Source organism: Aquila chrysaetos, chromosome 19 (genome assembly GCF_900496995.4).
Source record: "Aquila chrysaetos chrysaetos chromosome 19, bAquChr1.4, whole genome shotgun sequence".
NCBI lineage: Eukaryota > Metazoa > Chordata > Aves > Accipitriformes > Accipitridae > Aquila > Aquila chrysaetos.
This window is the reverse complement of record NC_044022.1, coordinates 10,584,093-10,611,619: the sequence shown is the minus strand read 5'-3', so window position 1 is coordinate 10,611,619 and position 27,527 is coordinate 10,584,093. Positions and strand designations below refer to the sequence as shown.

At 41.8% G+C, this 27,527-nt stretch overlaps 1 protein-coding gene and 1 long non-coding RNA gene across 6 annotated transcripts in view; one reads left to right on the top strand and one right to left on the bottom strand.

The window, feature by feature from the left end:
- Positions 1–1,179: 1,179 nt before the first annotated feature.
- Positions 1,180–27,527, bottom strand: part of ALKBH8 (alkB homolog 8, tRNA methyltransferase) — a 59,725-nt gene continuing 33,377 nt past the window's right edge. For all 5 annotated transcript variants that reach the window (XM_030042787.2, XM_030042786.2, XM_041118504.1 and 2 more), the window contains 5 exons: positions 22,568–22,674; positions 18,266–18,420; positions 17,179–17,444; positions 7,800–7,949; positions 1,180–6,579 (listed from right to left, as the gene is read on the bottom strand). In XM_030042787.2, the coding sequence (XP_029898647.1) occupies positions 6,010–6,579; positions 7,800–7,949; positions 17,179–17,444; positions 18,266–18,420; positions 22,568–22,674 (1,248 nt within the window). In that variant the 3' untranslated portion in view covers positions 1,180–6,009. The remainder of the gene's footprint in view (positions 6,580–7,799; positions 7,950–17,178; positions 17,445–18,265; positions 18,421–22,567; positions 22,675–27,527) is intronic.
- Positions 6,856–26,377, top strand: LOC121232451. Its single transcript, XR_005930904.1, has 3 exons — positions 6,856–6,866; positions 23,716–23,719; positions 26,242–26,377. It is a non-coding gene; the product is annotated as an uncharacterized LOC121232451 (long non-coding RNA).

Below are 27,527 nucleotides of genomic sequence, written 5' to 3'. Positions count from 1 at the left end.
AATGTGTGAATTCTCTCTCCCGATGGTTTGTACTTCAGCTGTCACTGCTTAAAAAAGCTTATTATAAACATGTCAATATACTTGTAAAAAATAAGGAGATTGGGCAAAGCAAGAGCTTGGGACGGGGTCAAATACCACGTCCTGCCATCCGGATGCCTCAGTACAGACCTGCATGGGTCCATGGAATAACCTTGAGCTGGGGCGATCTCATCAGTCTCAGGCCTCTTTCCTCCTACAAATCATGTATCTCTTGTAATTTTATTCCCAGATTCACATACAACAGGAAAAAACAAACTAACCAGCCAGTCCAATGGCTGAAGCATGGCTTGCCAAAGGGGAGAGTACTTGGGATTTTTCTGTATTGGCTTTTTATTTTCATGTTTGATAAACAAGGAATTCACTTAAAATGAAAGTGAAAAGTTTTTTGTACTGTTTCTTGCACGTGGAAATGGCTTTTTTTTTCCAAATGCAGGACTTCACTAACACATCCACAACTTTTTCATCACAGATTTCAATAAAATCATTTTGGAAATTGTTGTGCACACAAAAATAAAGATCTTGGCAAAATTCACTAAGAATAGACAAACAGTTCTGAAAAAAACAAATAAACACCAAACAGAAAAAAAACCAACAGGCAAGTGGCAAACTTGAGACTTCTGTTGCTCAGTAAAGACCTAAATATTCTCTTAGATCAATCATTTGGAAGCTTCACCAGAAATAGGTTCTCAAGTAGATTTTGACGCTTTGATCAAGGACTGACATATAAATCTATGAAGAATTCTTCCATCATATTAAAACTGTTGGAGAAGTTCCAAAACAGGGAAATTGCCTTTCGCACCACATTCTCCTCTATGCTGACTCCATATAGCCTTTAGGAGCAGTACAAGAGCTCATCTTCTGCTCACTCTGCTGAGGGCAGTCCTTCAAGCTCTCTGAAGAGAAGCTAGCTGTGGTCCCCATACAGCTTTTTGGGGCTCTCAGTCAGCAAACTAACACAGTCAGCATGTTGTCCCTTGCCATCTGCTGTTGTAAGCCTCTCCCTACTAAGCTTAAGTTGAGCACTTCCAGGGAAATCCAGCCTTTCTGAGGTCTGGGGGAGTTTTGTCACTGGCATCGCTGCACCACGACATCAGTCTGAAGGACCTCTATGAACTTAGGAGAAGCCCTCAGTGCTTTGCAGGTTTCATTTTTTGTCTGCCCCCGGGACAACAAATCACTGTGTACTCAGCTTTAAGCCCACAAATGCTCTGAAGCACTTGTTTTGTCAGGGCAGGACAGTGCAACACATCAGCAGACAGGTCTGTCTGATGCAGGGTCAGGTGGAGTGACCTGGTGGTCCCTGGAACAGAAGGCTGGGAACAAGGGGGACAGTGACCCCCAAAACAAACAGCCACCTCTGGTCACACCACCAGACATTTGCCTGCACATGCCCAGGGCTAAACCAAGGGTCATATTTGGGCCACAGCAGAAATTCCCACCTCTCTACTCCTGGGTGCACTGAGACACTCTGAAAATGACTGGGACACGGGAGAGGACTGCTGCAGGAGAGGCATTGGCATTCACAGCACAGGTCATACCCACATGGAGCTCTGCTTTCCCTTTATCTTCTAAACTGAAAATGAATAACCATTTAAGCACATTTGTTATTTAAATAAGGCCAAAAAAAAGAACATAATTATTATGAAGACCACTGCACTGTGAAACCTGTAACATTTAAATCCCATTGTTGACCTTCAAGAGTTTCAGCTCATTACACTTCCCGGAGGTAAGAAGGGGCAAGCAAGTACTGCAGAGGGCAGCTACGGTGGCACATAATTCTGTGTTGTAATGAGCTCCTCAATAAACCTCTGCAATACATTTTGTTAACACCTACCTGCCGTCCTCCCTTGTCATTTTCTCCTTCACCACTTGATTCCTCTTCGAGCATCTGAAGAGACTGCCTGACTTTAATCAAAGCAATATTTCATAATGTTTCCAGGCCTCTGAGCACATCAGAGTTCTTTCAACTCTTCTAATGTCTTTGAAGAGCTGACATACTCCCGGGACCAGCCTCCGGCTCACAGCCCTCGGGAATGCCGGGAAAACTGTCTTTGGTAATGCGTTATATACTGCATGTTCGACCCACACATCAGCATTGCCTAAGCCAGTTTTCTCCATGCAAGAACCAGGACCAGCTGAGACCCATCACTGCTGGGCTGCCTGGGACAGGGAGAGCAACACTGTCTGCTCTGGGTCAGGGTGAAATGGATGGGAAATGCTGCTGTGACTTAGCTAAAAGCAGTTGGCTGAAAGGAATACCTTGCAGCAGGAATACCGATGGTATTCAAAGGCTGATAGCAAAGTCTAATTCTTCTCTCAGACATCCAAGGTGCTTCACCGTAGAACTGGTGAAAGAGGGAATCTGACCGCTTCATTTATGCAGCAGTCAAAAAATTATGTTAATCAGCCTTGGCAATCAAGAAATGCTTAATGCGACACCAGACACTGCCTAATGCTGCCTCTGCCAGGGAAGCGGAGGGAAGAAGCAGAGCTCTAGGGGACCCACAGGGCCTGAGAAAAACAGATGACTTTGTTACATGAAGTCCACATTCAACTGTTTTATGTCTTTCAACTGGGTTTATGCCTACTTGGTTAGAACAGTGCTTAACGCCATGCCCAGCTCAGAGGAGGCAGCACCTCTGAGCTCTCCCCATCCAGAACAAGAGTACATTGAGTAGTCGAGCGCTACTGCAGACCTGATTCCTAATTTGTCACACAATGTCAAGATACGGCAACACTTTGGACTGTTTCAAGCCGTGCTTGCATTTCTTGCCAGCATGTTGTATATCCTTATGGAAAATGCACCTACAGGGAAACGTAACAGCAGCTGCTGTGTGCTCAGCAGGAATCCAGGCATCGACAAACACATGACCATGCAGATAAAGAGCGTAAAAGATACAGTCCTCCTACTTTCTTCTACATTAACACAATCCACAGTAATCAGAAATAACAGGCAACCCAATTTAGTGAGTTAGTCACTGCACAGACACCCAGCAGAGGCTGTCCTTGCCTTCTGTCACCAGTGACACATGGACACCATGTGGCACTGCGCCAGGGAGCCATCCGGGCTAGCTCCAGTCCCGCGGCCCACCTGGGAGGTGGGTGCACTGCTGCACCCAAACACAGTGTCCCAGTACTGAAGCCAGCTCATGGCCCTCGATGCAAAACTGTCATGCAGGGCCCTTCTGAAAACCGGTCCCCAGTGGGAAATGCAACTTTCTGGGAAGTGTCCCAGAGGGGAGAGAGCACACTGGGGCACCCCTGCAAAACACGATGGAGTCTTAATAACTGGTAGGCAGGTTTCTCAGCAGTATGTAATGCCAAGTAAAAGTAAAATAACAACCCAAGTCTCACAGTTGATTTGCTTTCTTAAGTTTTCTTAGTTTGAAAATATATTACTCAGTGTTGCCATTTACTCATGATAACTATCAGCATAGCACCCTCCTGCATGTCTTCCCAGAGCCACCCTCTGCCTGTTGCATGTCAGCTGTGAGAAGAAGCAAGGACAAGCAAGTTCCCCTCTAGGCCAAAGGAATAGGAGGAAAATAGGAGACAGCAAAAACAATGATTGGTAAGAGCCAAACAAGGGGCAGAGGAGGAGCAAAAAGCAGAGCCAGAGAACAGGTACCAGCCCTACTGAATATCAAACACGTGTGATCACTGCCCACAGGCTACACTTTAGTGTATGGGAACCTCCATACTGACTGCAAGAGCCATGATTAGCCCCTCTCACTCCTACAGTGTGGGGAAGCCCCACCCTGGGCAAGGGCAGGGAGGACACAGTTGCCTGGAAGTGAGAAATGAACAGTTTGCTATGCTGTAATGCTTTAAGATTAGAGTAGTGCCTGATCCTGCAATGCAGTCGGGGAATGGATCACATTCCCATCTCTGCCTATGGCACGAACCAGTTTACTTCATTCTTTGGACTCAGTTTCTGCTTCTCGTCTTGGACTTTCTTGCTTAAATCAAGTCTTGGAGTGACAACTGCCTTCCCCTGTGTGCCTGCACACCCAGAGCACTGTTCAGTGAGTTGCTCCCGCAATAGAAACTGCACAACCAACCATCAGTGTTAAGGTCTTCACTTTCCAGCACTGTGTCTCTCCTGACACAAGGGCCTGCTCACATCACTAGGTCTGGATCAGCAACGCCCAAAAGCCTGACCACAGATGTTATCAAGCAGGAAGGCTCCTCCTGCATAAACTCACCAGCTGCCGCAATACCAGAAGAGCCAAACCACACATGTATGGGAAATCCAACGCTATGTGGTATTTACTGACTGTGTGCAAACCAACTCCTGAACATGCCTGAGAAGGGTCATCTGCCATGGACATACCTCCATGTCGCCCAAAGAAAAGAAATCAGCTAGCACAGGGCTGCTGCTACATGGACAACATATGCAGCTGAGGAATGAGATCTTCTTCCCCAAGGGTTCTTTGGAAGCAGATAGTGAGCCAGGCACAGGCCAGATGAATTGTGGTGGCAGCAAGCTCCTCTCTTACCACTGTCGTTCCCCTCAGATTTCTTCCATTATATGATGGGGGAAAATGGCAGAGTCTAGGAGAAATGGTGACTGGGAGCAGGCTGCCAGCACAGCAGCCTCTAACCTGCAAGTCTGAGGCAGGCAGGAGTAGGCCAACGGCACACAGCTGCCCTCCAAGTCCCCACATGATTCAGGACGGGCACCTCAGTTTAGATGCCATTAGTTACAGCAACAATGACCTGCCTATAGCACAGATCTTGCTACAACTACAGGCAATGAAACAATGAGAAGTGCAATGAGGGCATAGCCTAGCAGTACTGGCTTCTAGTGGCACCAACAGCCACTCACCCTGCAAAAGCCAGTCCATTATATTTTAATTCTGGAAATGCATTCCAGGTAGCACACTCCTTTGACAGCACAAGAGCTGTGTTAAATAAATTGTGCTAGTCATTGCAGGCAACGGCAGCAATGGCTGCTGTGAGTCAGCCAGCCCAGCATCAGTTCCCCTCCAGTCCAGTTTTTTGTTCTTCTGAAGTACAATAAATAAAACTTGTTCCACTGCCAAAATTTAGGCGTTGAAACTACCCTGCAGAAAACTTGCACCAATACTGCATTCACTTTAATCTTTTTCCTTTTTTTTTTCTTCTAGGGGCATCTGCGCTGTCACTCCACACCATGAGCCCTGGTACTACAGGCACAGAGCCCTGCACTCACAGGAAGGCAGGCATTTAGCAGAACTCATCAGGGTATTCCAGCTGGGCAACTGACACCTCAGAGGAGCTTTCAAACAACACTACAATGAAGACCTAGAGAAATCTGGGGAGTGACAGCATGAACTGTGGGTGCTTGAGGGTGAAGGAAGAGAAAAAGGGCTGTGGTATCCCCACTGGCTTTCCAGTTCCCCTTGAGGAAATCATTATTACCATGACCAAGAGAGTAAATTCCAAACTGAAAGAGATCTGTGACCCCTGACAGACACCAAAACAGGCTGGCCTGAACTTCAGGCAATGTTTTGACTCTTCAGCTAAACTCCTTCACATGCCATTCATTCCCTCCTCCCTGACCCACAGTTTTATACAGCAAACAGCTTTACTTTTCCTGCCCAGAGCTCCATTCCAATTAGCTGTGGGCTGCAGGGAGGCCACTACAGCTACACCAGCATAAACTGGTGTAAGAAAAGGGAGAACCAGGCCCTTTTTCTTTAAAAGCTCAACACTGGCCTTACTGATTTCCATGGGCAGTATTTTCCTACTTAATCCTCTTTGCTGTAATTCAAAAGAGTGAAATAAATGCTGTGCAGAGGTAGTATCCAAGTTTGGCCATTATTTTGTTAACATATGCACAAAGTGCTAGTTACTGTTATTAACTCAATAAACAATCTTTATTCTGCTATTTTAAAAGAGGGTAATAGCTGTAGCCTGCATTAAAAATACCTTTCATGCTGTAAAAAACAAACAAAACGCCACAGATAGTGGAGGAAACACCACAGGCTACAACTTTTCTAGAACCACACACCAGTTTCCCTGATCATAGTAACTCTTTTGAACCCTCACACAATCCAGGGATCTGCATGCTGCTTCCAGTTCCCCTTCACAAAACACATGGTAATAGCGGTGGAAAACAGGGCTGAGCTCTTGTGATTCCTTGGAGCCAGCTGGAGACGACACTGTATCAATGCTTTCCCCTTTCTTTTTAGTGCCACCTTTCAGGTGCCAGGGAACTAGCAAGTCTTGAGAGTGAAAGGAGGTTCGGTTAGTGTGAACAGGCAGTCTGGAGTCTGCTACTAACTTTGCAGCACAGCCTTCATCGTTCAAGTCATTAAGAAGTCGGTCAGAACATGCTGAGTCTTGGCTGCTGCTATCAGGCATTTGATCGCTAAGTGGTCTCTGGACTCCGCCAATATTGATTTCCTCCTCTTTGTCTTTACTATCATTCTTTTCCTTAAGGTATTTAGACTTCTGGTTTTTGTATTCTTGTTCCATTGCCCAGACATAAATGAGTGCCGTTCCACCAGGTCTTAGAAGCCGGGCTAGTTCACAGATGGTAGCCAGTCTCCTCTCCTATAAAGGAAAAGGAAAAGTGTGAAGCTAGTACATAAATAAAAAGACAGGAGAATGGAATGTCTCCCCTCAGGATACAATAAAAATCAGAGGAATTTTTTTCCACTATTCACTTTCACTCACTTGTAATATAGTCCATCACTATGCGCAAGCCAAGACATTTTCCTAAACACAATTCTCACTGAAACACAATTTCTTCACTGAAAGCATTGTCAAGCATTGGCACAGGCTGCCCACGGAAGTGGTTGAGTCACCACCCCTGGAGGTATTTAAAAGACACATTAGATGTGGCACTTAGGCACATTGTTTAGTGGTGGACTTGGCAGTGTTAGGTTTATGGTTGGAGTTGATGATCTTAAAGGTCTTTTCCAACCTAAATGATTCTGTGATTCTCCTTCCATTTGAAAGTAGTGCTGTGCTGAGCAGGATTTCTTGGACATATCAGCCCAGCTGGAAATGACACATGCCTTTTCAAGAAGGTTGTTCAGTATCTAAAATCCCAGATTCAAATCTACCATACCTGATGATACACACGCTAAGTTTGCAGCTGAAGGAGTCAGATGTACAGCTTAAACACGGGTCCTCTGACCATCCGAACAAAGATACAGCAGCATTCTCCAAAACAGACTTCTTTCTACTTTTTTATATTGGGTTTGGAAATATTCACTGTATTTCTGGTATGGAGAGATCAGTAGGCCCCACCTAAGATTATGGCACCATGGTCTGGAAGCTTGTTACAATCACACAGTTCCTGCCAGGAGAAGCTTACACAGCCCAGAGATATGGCAGACTAGCGAGTAGTGTCCCTGTCGCTTGCAGATGGACAATGAAGGCACAGAGAAAAAAAAATCACGAGATCTGCTCAGGATCTGAGCTGGGAAGTAACATATCTCGGCTCCCAAAGCAGACCCCCCTTCTCCAGTGTCATTAATTGTAAGCTGACAAAAATGAAACACAAACACCTAGATCGAAGTGCCAGGATGAGCAAGAGCATCTTACAAGCAGAGGGAGAACGTGAAGAGAAAGTCTAAGAAGCAGCAGCAGCACAACAGCTTAACTCTGCTCTGACAACTGCTTACACCAAATGCAAACCTTCGATTTCTCCCCATGTTGTTCTTCCCTTTTGCTTTCATGAGCCCAAACTAGCATTTTTTTTGTAGTATTAGCAGCTCGCCACAGCAATACAACAGTACAGTGGAGCACAGAGAGGGGTGACTTACCACTGTTGAGAAATGGTGGATTACAGCAATAGAGATGCAGGCGTCGCAAGAACCACTGCGGATTGGCACCGACAGGGCATCACAGACAAAAGCCTGGAAATTTTTTTCTCCACAAATATCCGCCAGGTTTTTGCTGCGATCACAGCCAACCTATAACAGAAAGTGTTTCATTAAATTTTTCATAAGAGGATAATTACAAAACTGGAAAATTATTTTCACTTGATGTTTACAGTAATAGAGTCATCACAGTCTCCTACTGAGGTAACACATTTTAGTTTAAAATAAAAACAAGAGCAAGTGTGAGAAAATAGCCTTAAGTAAGAGGAATATATGGTTCCCAAGTATAGACAAAAAGAATAAAAACCCTGATGCTTACTTAAAACAAAGATGGCAGATTGGATATTAGCTCATTATAGCACCCTGATTTTGAACCAGCTTAAGACAGAACAGATTTCAACCTCACTTTTCCTCAAAACTGGCTCTTAAGGTATCTTGAAACCAGAAAAACAAGAGGTGACCTAACCTCAGTATTTTCTTTTCCTTTTAATTGCTGTTTGTAACCTGACAACATTTGAAGCAGCCAAATACTGAACTCACAAAAGCTGAATCTAAAAGTGTAAACGACAATCTGGTGACTTTGGTGGCATCACTGAAGTTGCACAGCTTCACTAGTCACCCAGGTTTTGTCATTTCAGTTTAAGTAAGGAAGTGTTCAGGTACAGTCCTCTTCACCCTCAGTATCACAATCCACAAAAATTTAAGCACAACATAATTTTCCAAGTTTCTGTACAGTCCAAATGAAGTGACCCCTAGGAACCATTTCAGGACACCCCATAAAACATTTCTTTTTTTCCCCTTTGAACCTTGTCTAGTGTCCAGGTCAAAGATGGTAAGAAAAAGCATCTAGAAGAGGTTTTTTACGTGCTTGCATAAAAACAATAAATCCAAACTGATCAAGACCCTTCTGAAAGAACAAATAGAGCAAGGCATGCACCACCCTCATTTGCATGCCTGCCATGCACATTGAATACTCAAACCAAAGCCCTGCTACCAAGTCGTATATCAAAATCAGTTTGCATGAGAATATTTAATTTATTTTTGTTTTCAATGACCAGCAATAAGTAGATAGCAGAAAACAGATTCAGAATCCTAAATAATTACTGCTGACAGTGTTTATTGCATTTGACACAGAAAGAATACTGAAGCATCCTTGATGCAAGAAGAATAGCAAACAACTTGCTCTGGTTAATCAACCCAGCAGAGACAACAGTACTGCTAAAATTAAAAATCTCTTTTGCAATGATTAATGAAAATACATTTATTTTCCATTGTAACTTTTCATTTTATCAGTTCAAATCATTTCAGCCTTCAGTCTACCATCACAGTTTTGAAGAAAACCAGGATTCTGTTCCAGTCATATGTCCTGAAAGCATTCAGGTGAGTTGCTTTCTAGTCAGGTCCCTGACTTTTGGTCCAAAGTAACTGAAAAAGTTGTGACAATGCCAACCTGACAACCCAAGATAATCCTCCACAAAAACAGTACTATGAATATGTACATATTGTCCTGCCAATTAGCTCTAAACAGACCTGAAAAGATCAATCCTAGCATTGCTTTCTTCCCATTTATTCCTTGGCATCTTCTCCATGTTCACTGAAGCACCGGGTGAATAGTGTTATTTATGAGCAAAAAAAAGGAAACTCTTGTTTACTTGGAAGTAAACATAAATCCCCATAATTTCACAGTGGAAGCCAACTGAAGTGTCTTTAAATTACTCTCATCATGGAATGGATTTAGCTGACAACCTGCATGTTAGAGATTCCATGCCTCATTACCAGTGCCTTCAACTACTTTTGCAATTAAGACGTTAGCATGCAGTATTTAATAAAACTCAAAGGACCAAATTCACTGCTGGCAGTAGGAGTGATGCCTTGAACAAAGGCAGGAGAAGGAAAATTTTACTGTATCGCTGTACTAACTAACTTTTGCTTGCTTGAAAACTTCAAAATTTTGGCATGTACTAATTAGGTAAGAAAACCTTGAGCTTTGTCAATGGTATGTGTTGGAGGCGCCAACAGACAGGAGGCTTGGGCCTGATGTGCGTCAACAGACAAGAAGCCTTGGGCCTTGATGATAAGTTTTGAGTTCTACTGAGTTTTTGTAATTAAAAATTGCCAAGGCCAGTTAACTAGGAGAAAGAGATGATCCACACTGCGCATGATCAAAGGGTGGACACTATATAAATGATAATATGAATACGTATGACTGGAATAATATAAATTTTGCTTGCTGCAGGTAATGGTGTGCACGATAGGTGGAGCGATCCCCCATGCACCCAGCGCTGCAATAAAGAATGCCTGCTTTCTAAAACTCCAAAATCAAATCGAGTCTTAGAGAGTTTCTTTGACCAGCTTTTTCAGTAACAGGAGGGAGAAGAATACTTGCAACTTCCACTGACAATAAGCTTTCCCAGAAAAAATTGCTTTGGCCCTGCATGTCTATAGTAAAAATGGGCTGGATAATGGACCTCAATCCTCCCCTCCCAAAACAACCTTGAAGAGGACTAAGCTGTATGTTGATGAAATCCAATGAACTGAGAATGAGAACAAAGGCATGACTGCCAGAATGTGAAGTCCTCATTTGCATCTAAATTATATCAAATAACTACAAAGTCAGGCATACCTGTATTGTCATACTTATTAAAGTGAATCTACATCCAGAGCAACAAGATTCTGTTTCATAATGAAAATGGAGACCTTGAAATGGATCACTTTGAAGGCACAGCTGCTCTAAAATACGTATATTATGCTAAAACTTTATGTGGTTTTAAATGTAAACACTGTAAGAGGTGCTATGCATATATACATAAATGCTGAACACAAGGAGTCACCACAGATATGGCTGGTGCTAAAGCTAAGCAAATTTAGCATCCTTACTAGAACTACATCTGCATGATATTTTAAAAGAATTATCATCACCACATTCTTGCATTTTCTAGCTTACAAGAAACATGCATTCATTAAAAAACAAAATATATCGGTTTCAGTTGCTTAGAAAACAATAGACTAGCAAAAAGTAGCTACCTTCAGTAGTGCAATGCCAGCTTACAGCTAGAAAATAAGCATATCAGATTTTTTTATGAGTATAGAAAACATTTACAGCAAGGGGCAGAGACCCCAAACTCAACTTTTCCCAATCCTGTTACTAACTGATTTCTACATTCTGAAGCACATGGAAGCGTTGATGTGATGAAGCTTTGTTTACAGAAAACAGTTGAAAGGAATGTTTTAATTTAGAATAGGTTTATTTTTTTCTCTCTAATTAAAAATGTAATCAAAACATAAAAAAAAAATTCTCAAAATATAACTGGAATGCTTTAATTTTTGCCAGTTCATATCTCTAATTTTGATGCTCAGCACAGGATACTGTCCTTGCTGACATCTCTTCTAGAAGAGCGGAGAAAGGCAGATGAATTACTATTAGTTCAGTGTCCAAAACCAAGAGAATCTAGTGCATCTCTTCGTGAGCCAGATTGTATACATTTTTGAGGTTCCCTATTTCTTATTATCTGTGAGTCTTCTCAATCATTTCTTATACCTGTTTTCCCAGTTTTCCAAATCAAATTCCTTGCTCAACCCCCCCAACTTCTCAGATATATCTCAAATAGCATGGCTGACTATTCAGCTGAATCCACCTCTTAGCAAGTCCACCTCTCAGCAAGTTGCTCTACACCTTTTAATATTTCCCCAAAGGAGGTTGGCTTCTCAGGTTTCTCAGATTTCACTCCAGGCAGCCATTCTCACATCCCTGCCTTTTTGGCAGGCACCTCCACCCCTCTCTTCACTGCTTTTTGTGATGTGGACAATGGCTCACAGGAGCTCCAGAGACTCCAGAGACTAACGGAAGTATCAAAAAAGACTAAGATAAAAGAGGATAATGGAAGGGAGAAACAAATGTAACACCTGTGATCTGTCTGAGTTTGCAGCAGCTCTGTACTGGCTTCCTGGGAACTGGATAACACTGGCAGGTATCTCATCCCGCTCCTTTGCGTTTCCAGGCACCTTCACTGTTTCAGCCAGGAGCAGCTAAACTAAGTTTTATAAAAACTACTTAATGCAGTGGTTTGGAAGAGATCATTAGGGGGCAAAAGACACTAAATAAATAGCTTGGTTTATAACGGTGCCGCAAATCTCCAAGAGATAAATCCTCTTGCAAGCTTAAATAAAGATAGGTAAAGACAGGTCGATGTTGCCCACCATCATATATTTTGTTTCTACATTATCTCATTATAACTAACTCTACCTGGTAGAATTAGTTCATTTAAGTATCTGGAAACCTGACTGATTCATCACATTAGAAACTGATGAAGAAAATTACATCTAATTCTGAAATCCAGCCACCAAATGGAATTATGTTGTTCCCTGGAGAAACACCTCAGCTATAACTAATAGCATGACAGCCTCAAGGAACCAAATTACATTCTAGCAAACACACACATACGTAGAAAAAGAGACACCAGCACAGCCACAGCCAGACAGATAAATGTCCTTGCTCCATTTGGTCCGAGTCAGGCCTTTAGCATTCCTTTCACATAGCATTTTGGTTTTCCATTGCATACAGTCAGGGTGTCTGTGGAAACAAAGTGCTATGTTTAAAACGTGAAGTTCCATTTCTCAATGACAAAGCACCAGAACCAAGTTGAGCAATTTAGTTTTCATTCTGGTTTTGTGCTGCTGTTGCCCAGTTCGTTCTGAGCTCTCTTCCCAGATCTCCCATCATTTTAATGACTCCTATTCATTGAGAGAAAAGGGCAGGCAAGGTTCCTCTGCCTCGCCCTCCAATCGCTAAAATACAGTGAACTTGCTCCAGATATACCTTTACCAATTAGTTTTGCCCTTCCTGCTTTTGCCCACTACTACTAAGTAGGAATCTGTTCTCAATCAACACAGACCCAGTGCAACTAAAACCTACCCACCATTATGCAACCATACCGCAGCAAATATTCACCCTCCCTCTTCCCCACACCCTGGTTATACAGTTCCAGTGGATGCTAGTTTGGGACAATAATGCTGAAAACAGAGATGGACATCTTGCAGCAAAAGGGTGTCTTACAAGGTCATGTGAAATACAAGCTACGTTACTGATTGCCTCTGAATGACACACACTACAGAAATAGGAATGTCCGTATTAAAGCAAAGCATTTGGGCTCCAGCACTGCCATAATTTTTCTTCTTAGCATCAATATTCTGGCAAGGAGAGTAATTCTTTATAGATAAAGAAAAATTATCTACTTGAGGGCATTTTCAGTTATTTGTAACTGGATTTCCCACCAGTTTATCAGTTCAATTAAAAATGTAAACCACAAAATTGAAAGGCTTCAGTGTCTTTTACTCACACCCTAGCCCTGTGAGGATGCTGAACGTTCCTGTGGGGATTTACACATCACCACAACCTACCTGAATACTGGAAACTGGGAGACAGAGCTAAAGCTCATAAATTTGATGAGATACATTGCAATGATGTTGACTGGCTCTGAATGAAGCCCTTGTGGTGATGGAGGGGATGGGTAAGGCTGAAACATAGCATTCTGCAAAAATAGAAGCTCTGCTTACAGATGTGAATATTAAGCTTGAAAGCACTTAAATATAAACTGTTAAAATAGTTCCCCTAAATGAGGTTGGGGGGGGTGGTGTAAAAACAACCCTAAAACCATTTCTTTCTTTTGCATTCATTCAAACAACAAAAAAGCTGGGCAAGACAAAAAAAGAAAAAGTAATCTGAAACTTTATTAAATTTAATCTTTCTCCAGTCTTTGTCCTAACTACACCAGACTTGGATTCCATCTCTCGCTCAAACATTCTAAATCTGAATTTGCTTGTCATGAAATTGCTGCTCTTCTGCTGTGTCAGAATAATGCAGCCTTTACAGCACTGTCATTTTCGTTCAGCATAGCTGGACTTATGTGCATTTCATTTTCACACAACGATACTCAAGTAGGTAAGGCTATATGTAATCATCCAAAGAAACTGAAGCAAATAAAATAGCACTGGCCACAGTGGTGACATTTTCATACAGTGCCTGAAGATTAAAACCATCAAGAGAGCTACCTTAGCTTTGATCTACCATTAGTGCTGCTACTTGAAGTATCCTATCTAAAAATGTACAGTAACCTTTAGAGCACATCATTTACCTTCAGAAAGTGCTTGCCTCAAGTTTTCAGTATTTCTGAGTCAAAACACTCCAAGCTACACAGCTGTACTAACAGTGCTCTACCCAACCCCTAAATAACTCCTAATTTCACAGCACTGCTTTATTGCTTCTTTCCCAACTGGACCTAGGCTAACAGCTCCAGTGCACTGTGCATAAAAACTTACCAAGAGCCACAGCAATTGCTGTGAAGGAAAGGTTGCAGCAATTGATTAAGTTTCTGCCTGGATTTTATGCCCCCAAGTCAAGAGGAGTAAATGAGGGAGGAAACTGATGCCCTGCATCTAGAGAGCACTCCCCTTATCCCAACAATGCACCTGATATACGAAGCATATTCTGTAACCTCTCACCCTCGGCTCCATGCCCAGCCCATGGTAAGCGGAAGTAACACAGTATGAGAAACAGCCCTGCATAATCAGACCTTTCTATTGAGCCCAAATAAGAACCCAGGAGGACAACAAAAAGTGGAAAAGACTGCTCCTTTCTCCCTTAGATAAAAAGAACAGTTGAACAGGCTGATTCATCCAACACAGTCACCACACCAAGGAGACTGGCTACCAGTGATAATACTGATACGTCGCTGACACTTATTCTACAGTACTTCCTATAGAGCAGTATGGCAAGGGAATAGAGGTTAAAATCCCATTAAGGAATACACAAGTACTGATTTCCCATGAAGGAATAAATGAGCACTGATTTCCCACAAATCAGAATCCACAAAATAAAAAACTGATGTCAGTACCTTCCGCAATCACAGAAACAGCAAAGTATTTAAAGTAGTACCTTACTTCAAATAATAGCCATTACCAGTTGCTTTAGAGGAAGATGCACAAAAAATCATCAGGACAGTTCACTCTCTAAAAAGCTGACCATAAGAAAAATGTCTTGCTAACTCCTGCCTATTGGCACGTTCCTTCAGGTCAAAGAACAAGGGTTTGTATTACTTATGAACAAAGTGATTTTATGGCTCTTAGAAGAATTTGACTGGATCCTTATGACTCCTGTTCAGTGCTTGGCTTTCTGGCATTTTGTGACCATAAGTTCTATCTGACAAATGGCACCAAATGTGCCCAAAGTATTTTGTTTTCTCAGCAGAAAACAGTTTGCTGCAGCTTAACCTGCTCCCAAACCGTCAGGTCCCCTTGGATCACCTCATTGTTCTCACTAGCAGCAACTACGTATATCCATACTAGGTGATCTATGTGACACTGATAACCCTTCAGCAGTACTGAATGACATCCAACAGTCCTACTTTCCTTTGTGTCCAAACCAGTGTAACACCACACTGTTCCTCTCACTTATGATAATCGTAGTCTTTTTCAGATAACTTGTCAAAAGTTTAAAAAATCTGTAAACACGATATACACTGGTTTTTCTTTAACCACACTTTGGCTGACACATAAAAATAAATATAGTAGGAAGGAGTCACATCCACCCTCCTGAGACTCTGTGCTGGCTTGCAGATAAAAATAAGCAAATGCAAAGTCTAGAGTCTAGCTCTAATCAAGAACAGCTAGTTGTAACCAGTAGGAAAAAAAAGTCAAGCGAGGCCAACTGAATGAAGCAATTCCCAGATTTTGTTTTTCAACTGTCTCAACTGCTTCTTTAAAAGTTTCCTCCCTTTCACTGTCATTTTTCAGGTTTTGGATTTCTCCTGTCAGCGCACATGAAACAAGGTAACTCCTAAAGTAGCAGCGGAGAGGGGCTGGCTTTCATTTGACTGCCAGTAAATATGTGATCTTTCCTTCCCTTAGTTGGTTAACTGTGGGCTCCAGAAAAAAAGATTGGTGCTGGCAATTTCTGAACACAGCATCTTGCAGAGATTTCACCTTAAAAGTCTACCACAAACCTACACAACAGCAATTTACCAAATTCATTCTAAGACCAGGTGACTGTCATGGTACCCTGATAAAACTTTTCTCCTCTCCAGTTAGGTTTGCTGATTATTCTTACAGGAGCCAGGAGTGAAAGACTGAAATGTACTGAACATTAATAATTATTTTCAGGCTACAGCAGTCAGGCATAAACATGCCTACTTATAAATCAGTTGATTTTGTTCTAGCTTATAAGAACAGTAATGCAAATAAATCCATTACTAATACAGACAGGGCTGTAAATAACAACTTAGGTTTTATAGCTGAATATAAATAGCAGGACAGAAACTTCTGAAACAGATAAACAAGTCAGACTCCTACTATTAATAATGAATGTTTTGCCTACATAGAAAGTTTTCAAGCCTGATGGATTTCAAAGTGTTTCACAGTACAAGCACGTGAAAGAATCAGACAATGCTGGAACAGGGGAGAGCAGATACCATAATGCACACCTCTCAGAAAGATTTCTTTTGGGCAAAAATAACAGGAAGTTTGACCTTTGCAAAAAAGTCTTTTAAATATACACAATAAAAACTATCTCTTGGTTCATATTTGTATGTGCTTCGTGTCTCCCTGATAGAAGTAAAACTGAGCTAAGTACAGATTGTGAGACAGGGAAGATGAGCAAGAATGATGTCAGCATAAGCAAGAATGATGTCAAAACTGTCTAAAAGTGAAGAAAAGGGAGCGAGTGAAAGACCAGAAATCTGTGCTGAAGTTGAGACTCCCCCAAGAATTTTATGTTGGCATATTTACTGGGCCTATGCACAGAGTCAGAGGTGGGACAGCCAAACATGACAGCAGTCACAAATGAGCCATGCCACCAGGCCAAAGGGAACTGAACGGGATATAGGAAAAGTGATACAGGAAAAGTAGTGCTGTCCACAGAGATTTCAGGGACATGTACATTGCATTCCCCACGCACCAGCCAAGTGAAAAACTTTTTGGAAGCATTCAAACTGCCCAACCATTTCCCCTTTTAATAAGCTTATTCAACAACAACAACAACTAAAAAGGCTAAAGCATCCACATTAAAACTTTTCAATCCACTGCACCCATTACTATTTTTTTTATTAACATATTTTGACTTGCAAAGCAAAAGTGGCTTTGAGAAAAGGAAAGGGTAATGCAAATAGTGAATGGATATGGAAACCTAACACAATTGGTAATTGATCTTGGATCAGGAAACCGCTTTCTGTTCTTGGCACTCTTCCCACAACTGAATCTCCAACATGCTAAAACTGCATGATAGAATAACCAGTAGTACCAATGAAAACAAATGACAGTAGCTATCACTTACCATGTACAAATCCTTGTTGATGCCTAGATATTTCCCATTACCACAACCAACATCAGCTACTATTGACCCTTTTGGTAGGGACCTGAGAAACTCTACAATTCGGGGCCATGGGCTATGCCTGGTACTGCTGAAGTGTGTGGCAATTTCTTCATACACCTTGTGTACGTATTCTTGCTCCAGCTTCGAGGCCTCCATGTCATTGTGGGGAAATGAAGGTTGTACCTGTCTTTGCTGTCCTTTCTGGCTGTCACAGACAGATGGGTAAACTAGATACAGCAACAGATACACAAAAAATAAAATTTTTTAAAGTAATTCCTTGTTGGTTAAAACTTTTTAGCAAAATAAAACTAAAAGTGAAATATTAAAATGCAAAAATGCTTCATTTCTCCTTTACCTTTTAAAAACTGAAATGCAGGTCAAACTGCAGAAGTGTTTGATGACGTTGAAACAAGCAACCTGCCCGCATGTACCAGAGGCCATTTGCAGTGATCATTCATCCTGCTATGTTAACAAGGTTTATGTTTTCAAAACTGAGACAGTGTCCCTAATACCAAAGATCATGACATCACTGCAATTCAGCCTCTGAAATTCTGTTCTGAGGGCACACATGGACTTCAATTCCATGTAAGCATTGAGGCACCTATCTATTATTATCTGTACTGCCCTAAGCCACTTACATGGCTCTATCACTGCAGATCTGTCTGCTTCTCCTTCTCTAATGTACTTATTTTCACAAAATTACAGTCCCCTTCAAACAAAAAACAACCAATACTGATGAGAACCTGAAGAACAGTAGTTACTTCTATTCTGTTACGTTATTCCGGCACTTGAGGTCCCAATGAAATGCAAGATTCCAGACTACTTGCCTGGCTCTGGAGCAAGCCAAATGCCTTCCTGTATAAACTCCAGCAACCACACAGATGCAACCAATTCAAGCCATATAGTACACCTAATCCTGAGCCATTCAGGAATGGCTACCAGGACCGCCAAAACTACCCAAAGGGATAAACCGGTTTGCTCAAAAAAAATGCTTACATATTGGTGATAAATAATGATTTTGACTTGAAGATCACCTCAAGACACTTACTGCAATTGCAAGGGCTTCTCCTCACTTTCCTGAATGTAAATGATGTCCTTGTTTCCCTGCGATTTAGTGTCAAATCTCCAACATCAGCAGTGATTGTTCCAACTTTTTGCCCAAGCTCAGATGCTTGAATGATATCATATTTTCGGGGTGTAATCCTAAAACAAAGTAACACAAAATAAAAGAATAAATCAATTTGCATCAGAAAAAAAAAATCCATCTTTATATGAACGCAATTCTTACATACTGTGACAAGTGTGATTATAACATGCTATTTAATGTACTGCTGCTTCTCAGTTTTCAACTTATTCAATTTCAGAGAAAAAAAGAGGAGCTGACACAAACTAATGATGTTAAAGTGTTATTTAATTGCAAGTAATTACATTTCCCTTCCCTCCCTTCCTTTCCTTCCATAAAGTTTGATTGTTTATTTTTCTAGGACTTATTTTTTTTAGGTATTTATTTTATATAAAAAATATACTTGTTAAAGATAAAATACACTACTAAAAATTGTGGCTATAGGTATAAAAGCACAGAATTGGCTGAGCTCTACATTAGCAGACTGAAGTTTCTTGTTACAAATGGGCCTCTCCAATGAATTCTGCTTTGCAACAGAATTGCTTTTCCATTTATTGACAACAGAAGATGCAAGGAATGTAGCACTTATGAGATTTGCTAAAATGCCTAAAGGGAGAAACTCTGCTGTAGATCTTTCTTGACCAAACTCTATCTATCAATCAAGCAAACTGGGAGCAAAACTTCATAAGCTACTTCTGGATTTGGCATGGATCTTAATGGGACACAGAAACATTTTTGCAAGGACAAAATTCATAAAATGAAAGTGATTTGGAACTTTCTTGGGGTGACAAAAGTTTCAAATAATTTTATGAAGTGGTTTACATTACAAAAAAGTACCAAACCCAAGAATTTTTAATAGCTCTACAAATGGATCTCTCTCAAAGTTGAGAAGAGGAAAATGAGAAACTAAAATGCAAAACATAACATGAGAGAAGAGAAACAGCTGCACCCACACGCAGTTTCCCATCACTTGCACATAGGAAAAAGTAGATATTCTTGGAACAAAATGGAAACTCTTCGGGGAAACAGCTTAGCAGTTCAAAGCTGTTACTGTCACACTGAAACGCTTCCGGAACTTAGTCATCAAGGAGATTAATGCAGAAATTTCCTCAAGGAAAAAAAAAAAAATCTCTAAGGAATTGGCCTCTCAGTGAAGCCCCTTCAGAGCTTCTGACTTCAAAGTACTTGACTCCCAGCAGGACAAACTCTCAGTATAAAACTGACTTCGATATTGCTTAGCTGAGTTTAACCCTCATAGGTTGAGCCAAAAGGGGGGGGCAGGGGGGGAAAGTCTTACATCTTTTAATGAAACAGAGCATTCAGTCTCATCTCAAATTTCTACTGGAACTTTTTTGCAGGTCACATGAAGCTGCTGACCAGTGCCTGTACTTAACCAATGAGAATGATCCAAATTCTCAGAAGGCAGCCTGCAGCCTGATCAGCATTCCCATACTTTGCTGTATGCCATCTTTCCTACCACAGGGAAGCTGATCTTTAATCCAGTCACAGGGATAAAGAGTGCAGGTCCTTTCAGTCTGGAAATCAGGAAGCAGCACATTGATGCTCCATCTAAATGTTGCAAAAAGCAGACATGGAGCAGTCCCGAGAACGGGAATCTCCCAAAGGCAGCCATGGAAAGGATGGAATCTAACAAAGAACTGCCTTGTTCATGGTGGATAATGAAGCTGTGATGAAATAATCAGCTGAGGGTGCCCAAGACTCCATGGACAGGGGAACTTCAAATCCCAAGCATGGCAGCTAATATTTTCAGAAATTAGTCTTCTTCTTCAAGGTTCTAGTTTCAAACTACATCATTTCCTTTTGCTTATACTACAAGCAAGAGCTCTAGATAAAGGCTGGGCTAAAACCAGGATTTCCAAAGTCAGAAATAAAATGCTGCACATCCTTTTGCTTGGCACAGAGTTGTTTTACTATTGCAGTGTCAGGAATGGTGTTTTGCCAGGTTACCCAACAAAACTGAACCTCATCAGAAAAAACATCACAAATGAACCTCATCAGAAAAGCTGTAATTTTACTTTCACCTATGAGACAAAAAGAGCACATGTCTTTTTTCCTTGATGATACTGCATAGCTTATTTCTTAACCATATATTTCTCTTTCAGAAAGAACAGAACAAAAATCCTTTTCCTGTGCACTTTGTTAACAGGGTCAAAATGAAGTCTCTAATTCCCCTGGCATCCAAATGTACACACTGAAAACATTTCCAGAATAATTCCAAAACTGAACCTTTTGCTCTCTAATTTGACTTTTGAGGAGTAGATAAAAGCATCACGAATAAATACATCTTGATGTTACATACACAAGTGAATTAACTACACTTGCTCACTGAATGATTAATCTTGTTGATGACAATAGTATGCTCCAGTAGCATGATGGAAAGCTTATTCCAGTTGAGTATCTTGACCCACTACTGCTTTTAAAAATATACAGAAAAATTATTTTTAGGAAATGTGGACAAGCAATGGGACAGGAACAACTTAAACATGAGTAGAAAGATCTGGGATCTTCATTTTAAATGCAGTTTACGTCATTGGTTCTCAAAAGACAACCATCACTTGAAGGTACAAGTAAATTAAGTAATAATCTCATTCCAGTTCTTAGTAGGCAGGTACACTACCCCAATTTGAATGCCTGCTGGCAAGTATTGCAACTGCCCTGCATGCATCCTTCCCCTCCTGGGAGTTTGGCTGCCCAGGGCCAGCTTGGGAAGAGCAGAGCTGGTGGCCTTAGAGAAACCTGTCATGAAGACAGCCAGAAGCCTCAGCAAGGGCCATCTCTCCTTCCCCTGGGAGCTGCTTTTAATCGGACGCTGTCTCGCTGGGCCTTGCCTCAGCTACAGCCCCAGACGCATTCCCAGCTCTGTCTGTGCACAGCCACTGCCACACTGATCCGGGCCTTGACCCCCAGGCTGACGTCCACACCTGGCCTCAGCCCAGCCCCATGGAGCTGCCTGATGCCCCGGGGTTGGGGACTGCCCCCCGGGGCTCCCCTGGCCAACAATGTCACTGACATGGAAACTGCACTACATTCTCAGAGTTGTAGATAACCTTTCCAAAAGACAACTGACAGTATTTGACAGGACAGAATAAGAAGCTTATAACACTGGTATCCATGTTCAGCCTTGTATACCAAAAACCAAAGGACTTCACTGCCCTGGACTTCTATGATGATGCACATCAGAAATACCAGCTGCTTTTTACAACTATTTAATTTAATGAGGGAATATACAGGTGGTGTAAGTGGTCTATAAAAATGAACAATGTAAAGGTCATTGGGGAGTTCATATTCACCCTTCTTCATAATACAAATTAAACAGTAAAATTAAAAGGCAGAAAATTTTCTGCCAATAGAAGGATTTCATGTTTAATTTACACAGAATGTAATTAGTGTCTCCAGTTGACTGCTGTAACCCGTGATGGCTTGGGTCAAACAAAGGAAGAAACATTTACCATGGGCATTTCTGTCCAATATGAGGGTTTCCATATTCTCCTGAAGTGCACTACTGTCACTCTCAGAGCTTGCCAAGGTTTTAACCTTTTTGCCAATTTCAGCGCTCCTATTGTAAGTATCTCCCAGTGGTGCATGATTTAAAAAGCATGTATTTAAACTCTACAATAAGCAAAGCCTCAAGACGTATTTCAAGATATCTCTTTTCCAGGATCCCAAATCTGCTCAGTACAATGCAGCCTTATCAGTAAACTGTCCCTAAAGCAGCTGGGAAGAGCTCAGGAAGACTCCCCTTTGTCTCACCATAATGCCCCCTGCCCTCTGCGCAGGGGAAGTCACCCTCTTAAACCAGCCCTTCTCTAAAGCCTTTGGCATATGTGATCCAATGGGAAAAGCTGTGGGCTGAAAAGAAAGGAAACGGGGAAGCTAATTGCACTACAATCAACTCTTTTCCAGCTTAGAGTCATTGAGGACTTTCACACTGCAGATGTAAGTGAGAGCAATTTCCTAGTGAAACTTAACTTGTGACAGCAGCGGGAAACTGCAGCTCAGGGACTGGCAATTAGCTTCCTAAAATCCCCAATTTTTTCCAATTTAACCTGAGCAGTATGTGAGCAGTGGAGTGAATTTGTATATTAATTGTAAAACTTTACTTGATTTCTTTCAGAGCAATTTTAAATACAGAATTTCATTAAAAAACCAACCAAACAACTCATATTATTCTTCTATTATCAGCAATACAGGGGCTCTTACACATACCCATGCGTCCACAGGTATCTGGATTCTCCAGCCATCACCAATAAACTGCATCGGGGCAGCATAATTGCCACTGTATGGCCATCAGGGTGTTTGAAATCCATCACAATCTAAAAAGAAACAAAAACAGCCACCATGAATGAGCATGACTTACAGAGCTTCGTATCCATGCCAGGCATTCTCACGTCCTAGCTTTGTTTGCCTCTTCAATGTGTTCTCATCAGAATATTGTCACAAAACAATTATGTATTTCCTAGGGATGCAAAAGCCTCTAGGTCTCTGTCCTTAAGATCTCTCCCTTTCAGCACTGTGTTAAAAAATCTGAGGCAGTCACAAATATATGTGTATATACAGATAATTGTAATACTAAAAATATATTTTTCTTTCCTTTTCACAGTAATAGCTTTCTTTGTGAGAACGTGGCAGCACCGTTTAATCTCTGTGTGTACCTGTGAGGTAGAAAAGGGTTACTAACCCTCAACTAAAGGCAAGTGCAAAAGAGGAATAGAGGACTCATTTGCTCAGGCATCCAAAAGTGAGGTACCTGGGTTAAGGCAGTCAGCCACCGTCTTTTTATGAAATCTACGCAGAGAGAGACAAGTATCTCTGAGGAGAAGGACTCAGGGGTGTTGGTTGACAAGAAACTCAACAGGACCCAGCACTGTATGCTTGCAGCCCAGAAAGCCAATTGCATTCTGGGCTGCACCAGAAGAAGGGTGGCCCACAGGTCAAGGGAGGTGATTCTCCTCCTCTACTCCACTCTGGTGAGAACCCACCTGGAGTACTGCATTCAGCTCTGGGGCCCCCAACATAAGAACATGGCAAGTCCAGAGGAGGGCCATGAAGATGATCAGAGGGCTGGAGCATCTCTCCTATGAAGACAGGCTGAGAGAGTTGGGGTTGTTCAGCCTGGAGAAAAGAAGGCTCCAGGGATACCTTGTAACAGCCTTCCAGTACCTAAAGGGGGCCTACAAGAAAGCTGGAGAGCGACTTTTTACAAGGGCGTGTAGTGAAAGTGACGTACGGAAACAGACTCCACAATCAGTGAGATTGTAAAGTAGGTATGTTCATTCAGTGCTGGGCAGCACGGAGGGGTAGTCCCACCAAAGTCGTGCGCGCCTGACTCAGCAGTTTGCTTCAAATTTATACAGTCAAGTGTTACATATACATGCAGTTTCACAATATGCCTATGCATAGGCATGATCTATCCCCGCTTCATATTAAAATTAGTTCCAAAAGTCGCAAGGCCGGTCTTGGCTGGGTTTTTTGGGGTCAACTGCTGCTTCTTATCAGGGACTATCTCCTGTCCCAGCCAGCCTCAACAATCCAAACATTAAGCATCACTTCTCATCCTCTTGGACCAACAATGCAAACATTTAGCACCACTTCTCATCCTCTTGGGCCACGTCTACCTCTATTGAAATTTCTTTAACTTCATTATAAGCTAGATAATTATTAAACAGTTCTTATCTATATCCATATATCTACTATATCTACTAAGGTTCCTTTGGCTCCCCGTTTCAAAAGGACAAGGGGTAATGACTTTAAGCTGAAAGAGGGTAGATTTAGATTAGATGCAAGGGTGTTCTTCACTATGAGGGTGGTGAGGCACTGGAACAGGTTGCCCCCTCCCTGGAAGTGTTCAAGGCCAGGTTGGATGGGGCTTTGAGCAACCTGGTCTAGTGGAACGTGTCCCTGCCCATGGCAGGGGGGTTGGAACTAGATGATCTTTAAGGTCCCTTCCAACCCAAACCATTCTATGATGATGATCTCCACAGAAGTGATTCATCCTACTCTAAAATGTAGAGCTAAGTGATGTGGAATGACCCTATGCCCTCTGGAAATGCCCATCCATTCACAGCAGATTGATCTGAGACAATTAACTCAGAGTAGATAGCTAACATTTAAGATAACCAGTATTAGGTGAGAGAAATAATCTCCAACCTGCCCACATTCTTGGAGATTTGCAGCACAACAAGCACATGCAGTCTCCCAAGATCCTGACTAACATGCCAACTACCAGATCATCCTTTTATTATTTGCCAACTGGCTTCTAGCCATGGCAATATATTGAGGTAACGCTTTCAGCTTTATTCCAATTTCGCAGCCCAGATGGCAGTGCTACATTTTGCTTCTTTGGGCTAGGAATGTTATCCTTTTACATCTCCCAAATGAGAGAAACTCTTGCTGTGGAAAATAAGGAGCAGGTCATTTAAGCAAGCCAAACGAGTTACGGAAGACTTACCAAAAAACAAAAGTCATCAAAAAGTATTCAAGTCAGCGGTTGCAGCTACACTGGAGAATTAGCACCATGAAAGTGCTGCCACCTGATTTGTAAGCTACTAAGCATGCAATTTAAAAGCAGACTTACTACAGTATGCCAGATCAAAACAAATTAAGCAGTCTGCTTCTGCATACAGATGCCTTTAACAAAGAAAACAGTGGTGCAATGATCAGTCATTCAGCACAAAAAACCAGCAAGATAGAGACTGAATAAGCAAGACTTTTAAACGCTACAAATTACCACTTAGAACATTTACCATTTAATGTTGTGCACACTGGAGCAAACTACAATGGCATTTACATATTTAGGAAAAAAATTATTTACACTGTACTACCACCCACATAGAGTGACACAGCTTCTCCTGTTGGGCTATCTAAATTTAAGGCAAGAAACGATGAGGGTGACGAACAGTGGGGCTGAAAGGGGAAAGAGATATGGGGGAACAGGAATAAAGCTTACCTATAAGCTCTGATTAATGATTATGAAACCCTTCAGTAGCTACACAAATAGATGAATGGCAGCCACTTGCTAATGTACTCCTTCCCTTGCACTTAGCAATTTCTTCTAGGTATCCTCAAAGAAGCATGTGGTAAAGGAGAAAACACAGTGGCTTCACAGATCTGATGGGGAGGCTGTCCCATAAAGCACGACTAGGTGCAAGCCTCTGTAAGAAGATGTAGCTATCTGACAAGGCAAAGAAACCAGAGGATAACTAAGCAGGACCAGCAAGTAAAGAAAGGAAAAACATGAAAAGAAGTGGGGAGTGAAATGGTTGGATGAAATAGGTGAGATGGTATCTCGGTCTGTCTTTTGCCCCTGTGGCTCACTGCTGTTGGGGGACAGGTGTGAGTGGTCAAGACAGAGACTGGGCTCTTCAGAAGTATGGCTGAATAAACTGAACATGAGGCTCTGTCTAGATTCCTTCCTGGAGGCTCAGTTACCCCACTGTCCTTCTTTCTGGGTCAGTAGTAGCTATAAAGCTCTGTTCTTGCAGATGACGTTCAAGAACTGCCCTTTCTGCAAGAGTCAACGAGGAGACCTCTATGGGGTTGTTGCAAATACTTTGATAAAGATTTGATTAAAACAAAATCGTGAGATAGGAGTGTGAAGTTTGCAATGTAGTTATAGAGACTTAGGAACATTACAAACTGTGCTAAGCATAACCATAAGAATACAAGTATTGTTGACAGCCAGTTAACCATAGAATTCTAACACAGATTGGTTAACTATAGTGGTTTGCTTTAAGAAATCGTTATGGACCTTAGTTCTGTTGCTTAGAAACCCTACTTTGATCAAAGTTCTGGTTAATGGATTATGTGAGATCGACCAATGATTGTTTTTAACATAAGAATATTAATAAGGTGGTATGATTAAAAGACCAATCATAGAAAAGGAATTAACATAGAATGTACTTTTGTGTAATCTAATATATGATGGCAAGAATCGTACTGCACAGAATCACCTAAGAAGAGGTCAAGAGGCGGACAAGTGAGGAAGACTATGGAAGACCACCAGAGGGCTTCTGAAGACCACCAGAGACCTCCAACATGCTTGCGTAAAGGACATTTACATATGTTAATAGTTTCTCGGAAAACTAATGATTATGTATAACATTTCTCGGAAATCTAGTGAATATGTATAACAGGTGTGTATTTAACCTGCATAGTTAAACCAGACAGGTGCACACGATAGGTGGAGCGATCCCCCGTGTGCCCAGCGCTGCAGTAAAGGAGTGCCTGCTTCTTAACTTCTCCTTGCTGTTAAGGAGTTTTATTCTGGATTTCGGCAACAGGGTCCCCTACACTTCCAGTTCCCACCTCCCTCCAGGGCCCGGAAGAGGACCTTGTTCCCCTTCACTTCTGCATGCCAGGCTGAAGTAGTGGGAAACAGTTCCTCCAGCTCCCAGCCTTCTCTGCTGCTTTACCTCATGCATCTCCAATTCCTTTTCCCCCACCAACTGCGTGGCCCCAGAGTCTCTTCACAGAAGATGCTCCTCAAATTCTGTCCTGTTAACAACTGTGCATCCAAAATAGCAAATGTTCAGAGTACTCTATAACAGATAGCACATTGGGAATGAGCGGCCACAAAGCTATCCCTGGTAGCTGGATTTTCAGGCAGAAGTGGCAGGAAACTAGACAGTAAAAGAGGAGAGCATGTCCTCCTGGCTGAATTTCAGCTGTGCTAAGCCAACAAGAAATACGTGAACCAAATTTCTGATGGTGTAGAATTTGAGGCTGAAAAGCAGATTTATCTATGTAACATCTAGCAAGTCTAGTCCTCGCCAGCACAGGATCCCAGCTCCATCCCTGCCCCCTGGTTTTATGTGGAGGAAAAGCTGTACTATTATGTCGCACTGTGTGGCTGCTCCCCTTCTAAACAAATTACATCCTTACGACAAGCCATGATGATTTGGAGAGGAAAATATAAAAAAATTATTAATTTACTTGGAAATGGGCAATGACATTAAGTAATTAGCACTAACTGGAAGAGTCAAAAATCCAAATCCAAAACTGACTTTTGCTTACGAAGCAGAGAGAGATCCTCAGCTAGAATATATTAAAGTTTTGCACTTTTTCTATTAACAACAAATTTGACATTGCAATTCAGACAGAGAATCAAATTTAAGGAATCCACTGTGAATATCTTAAGAAAATTAGTGTAATTCCTATGCTTCATTCC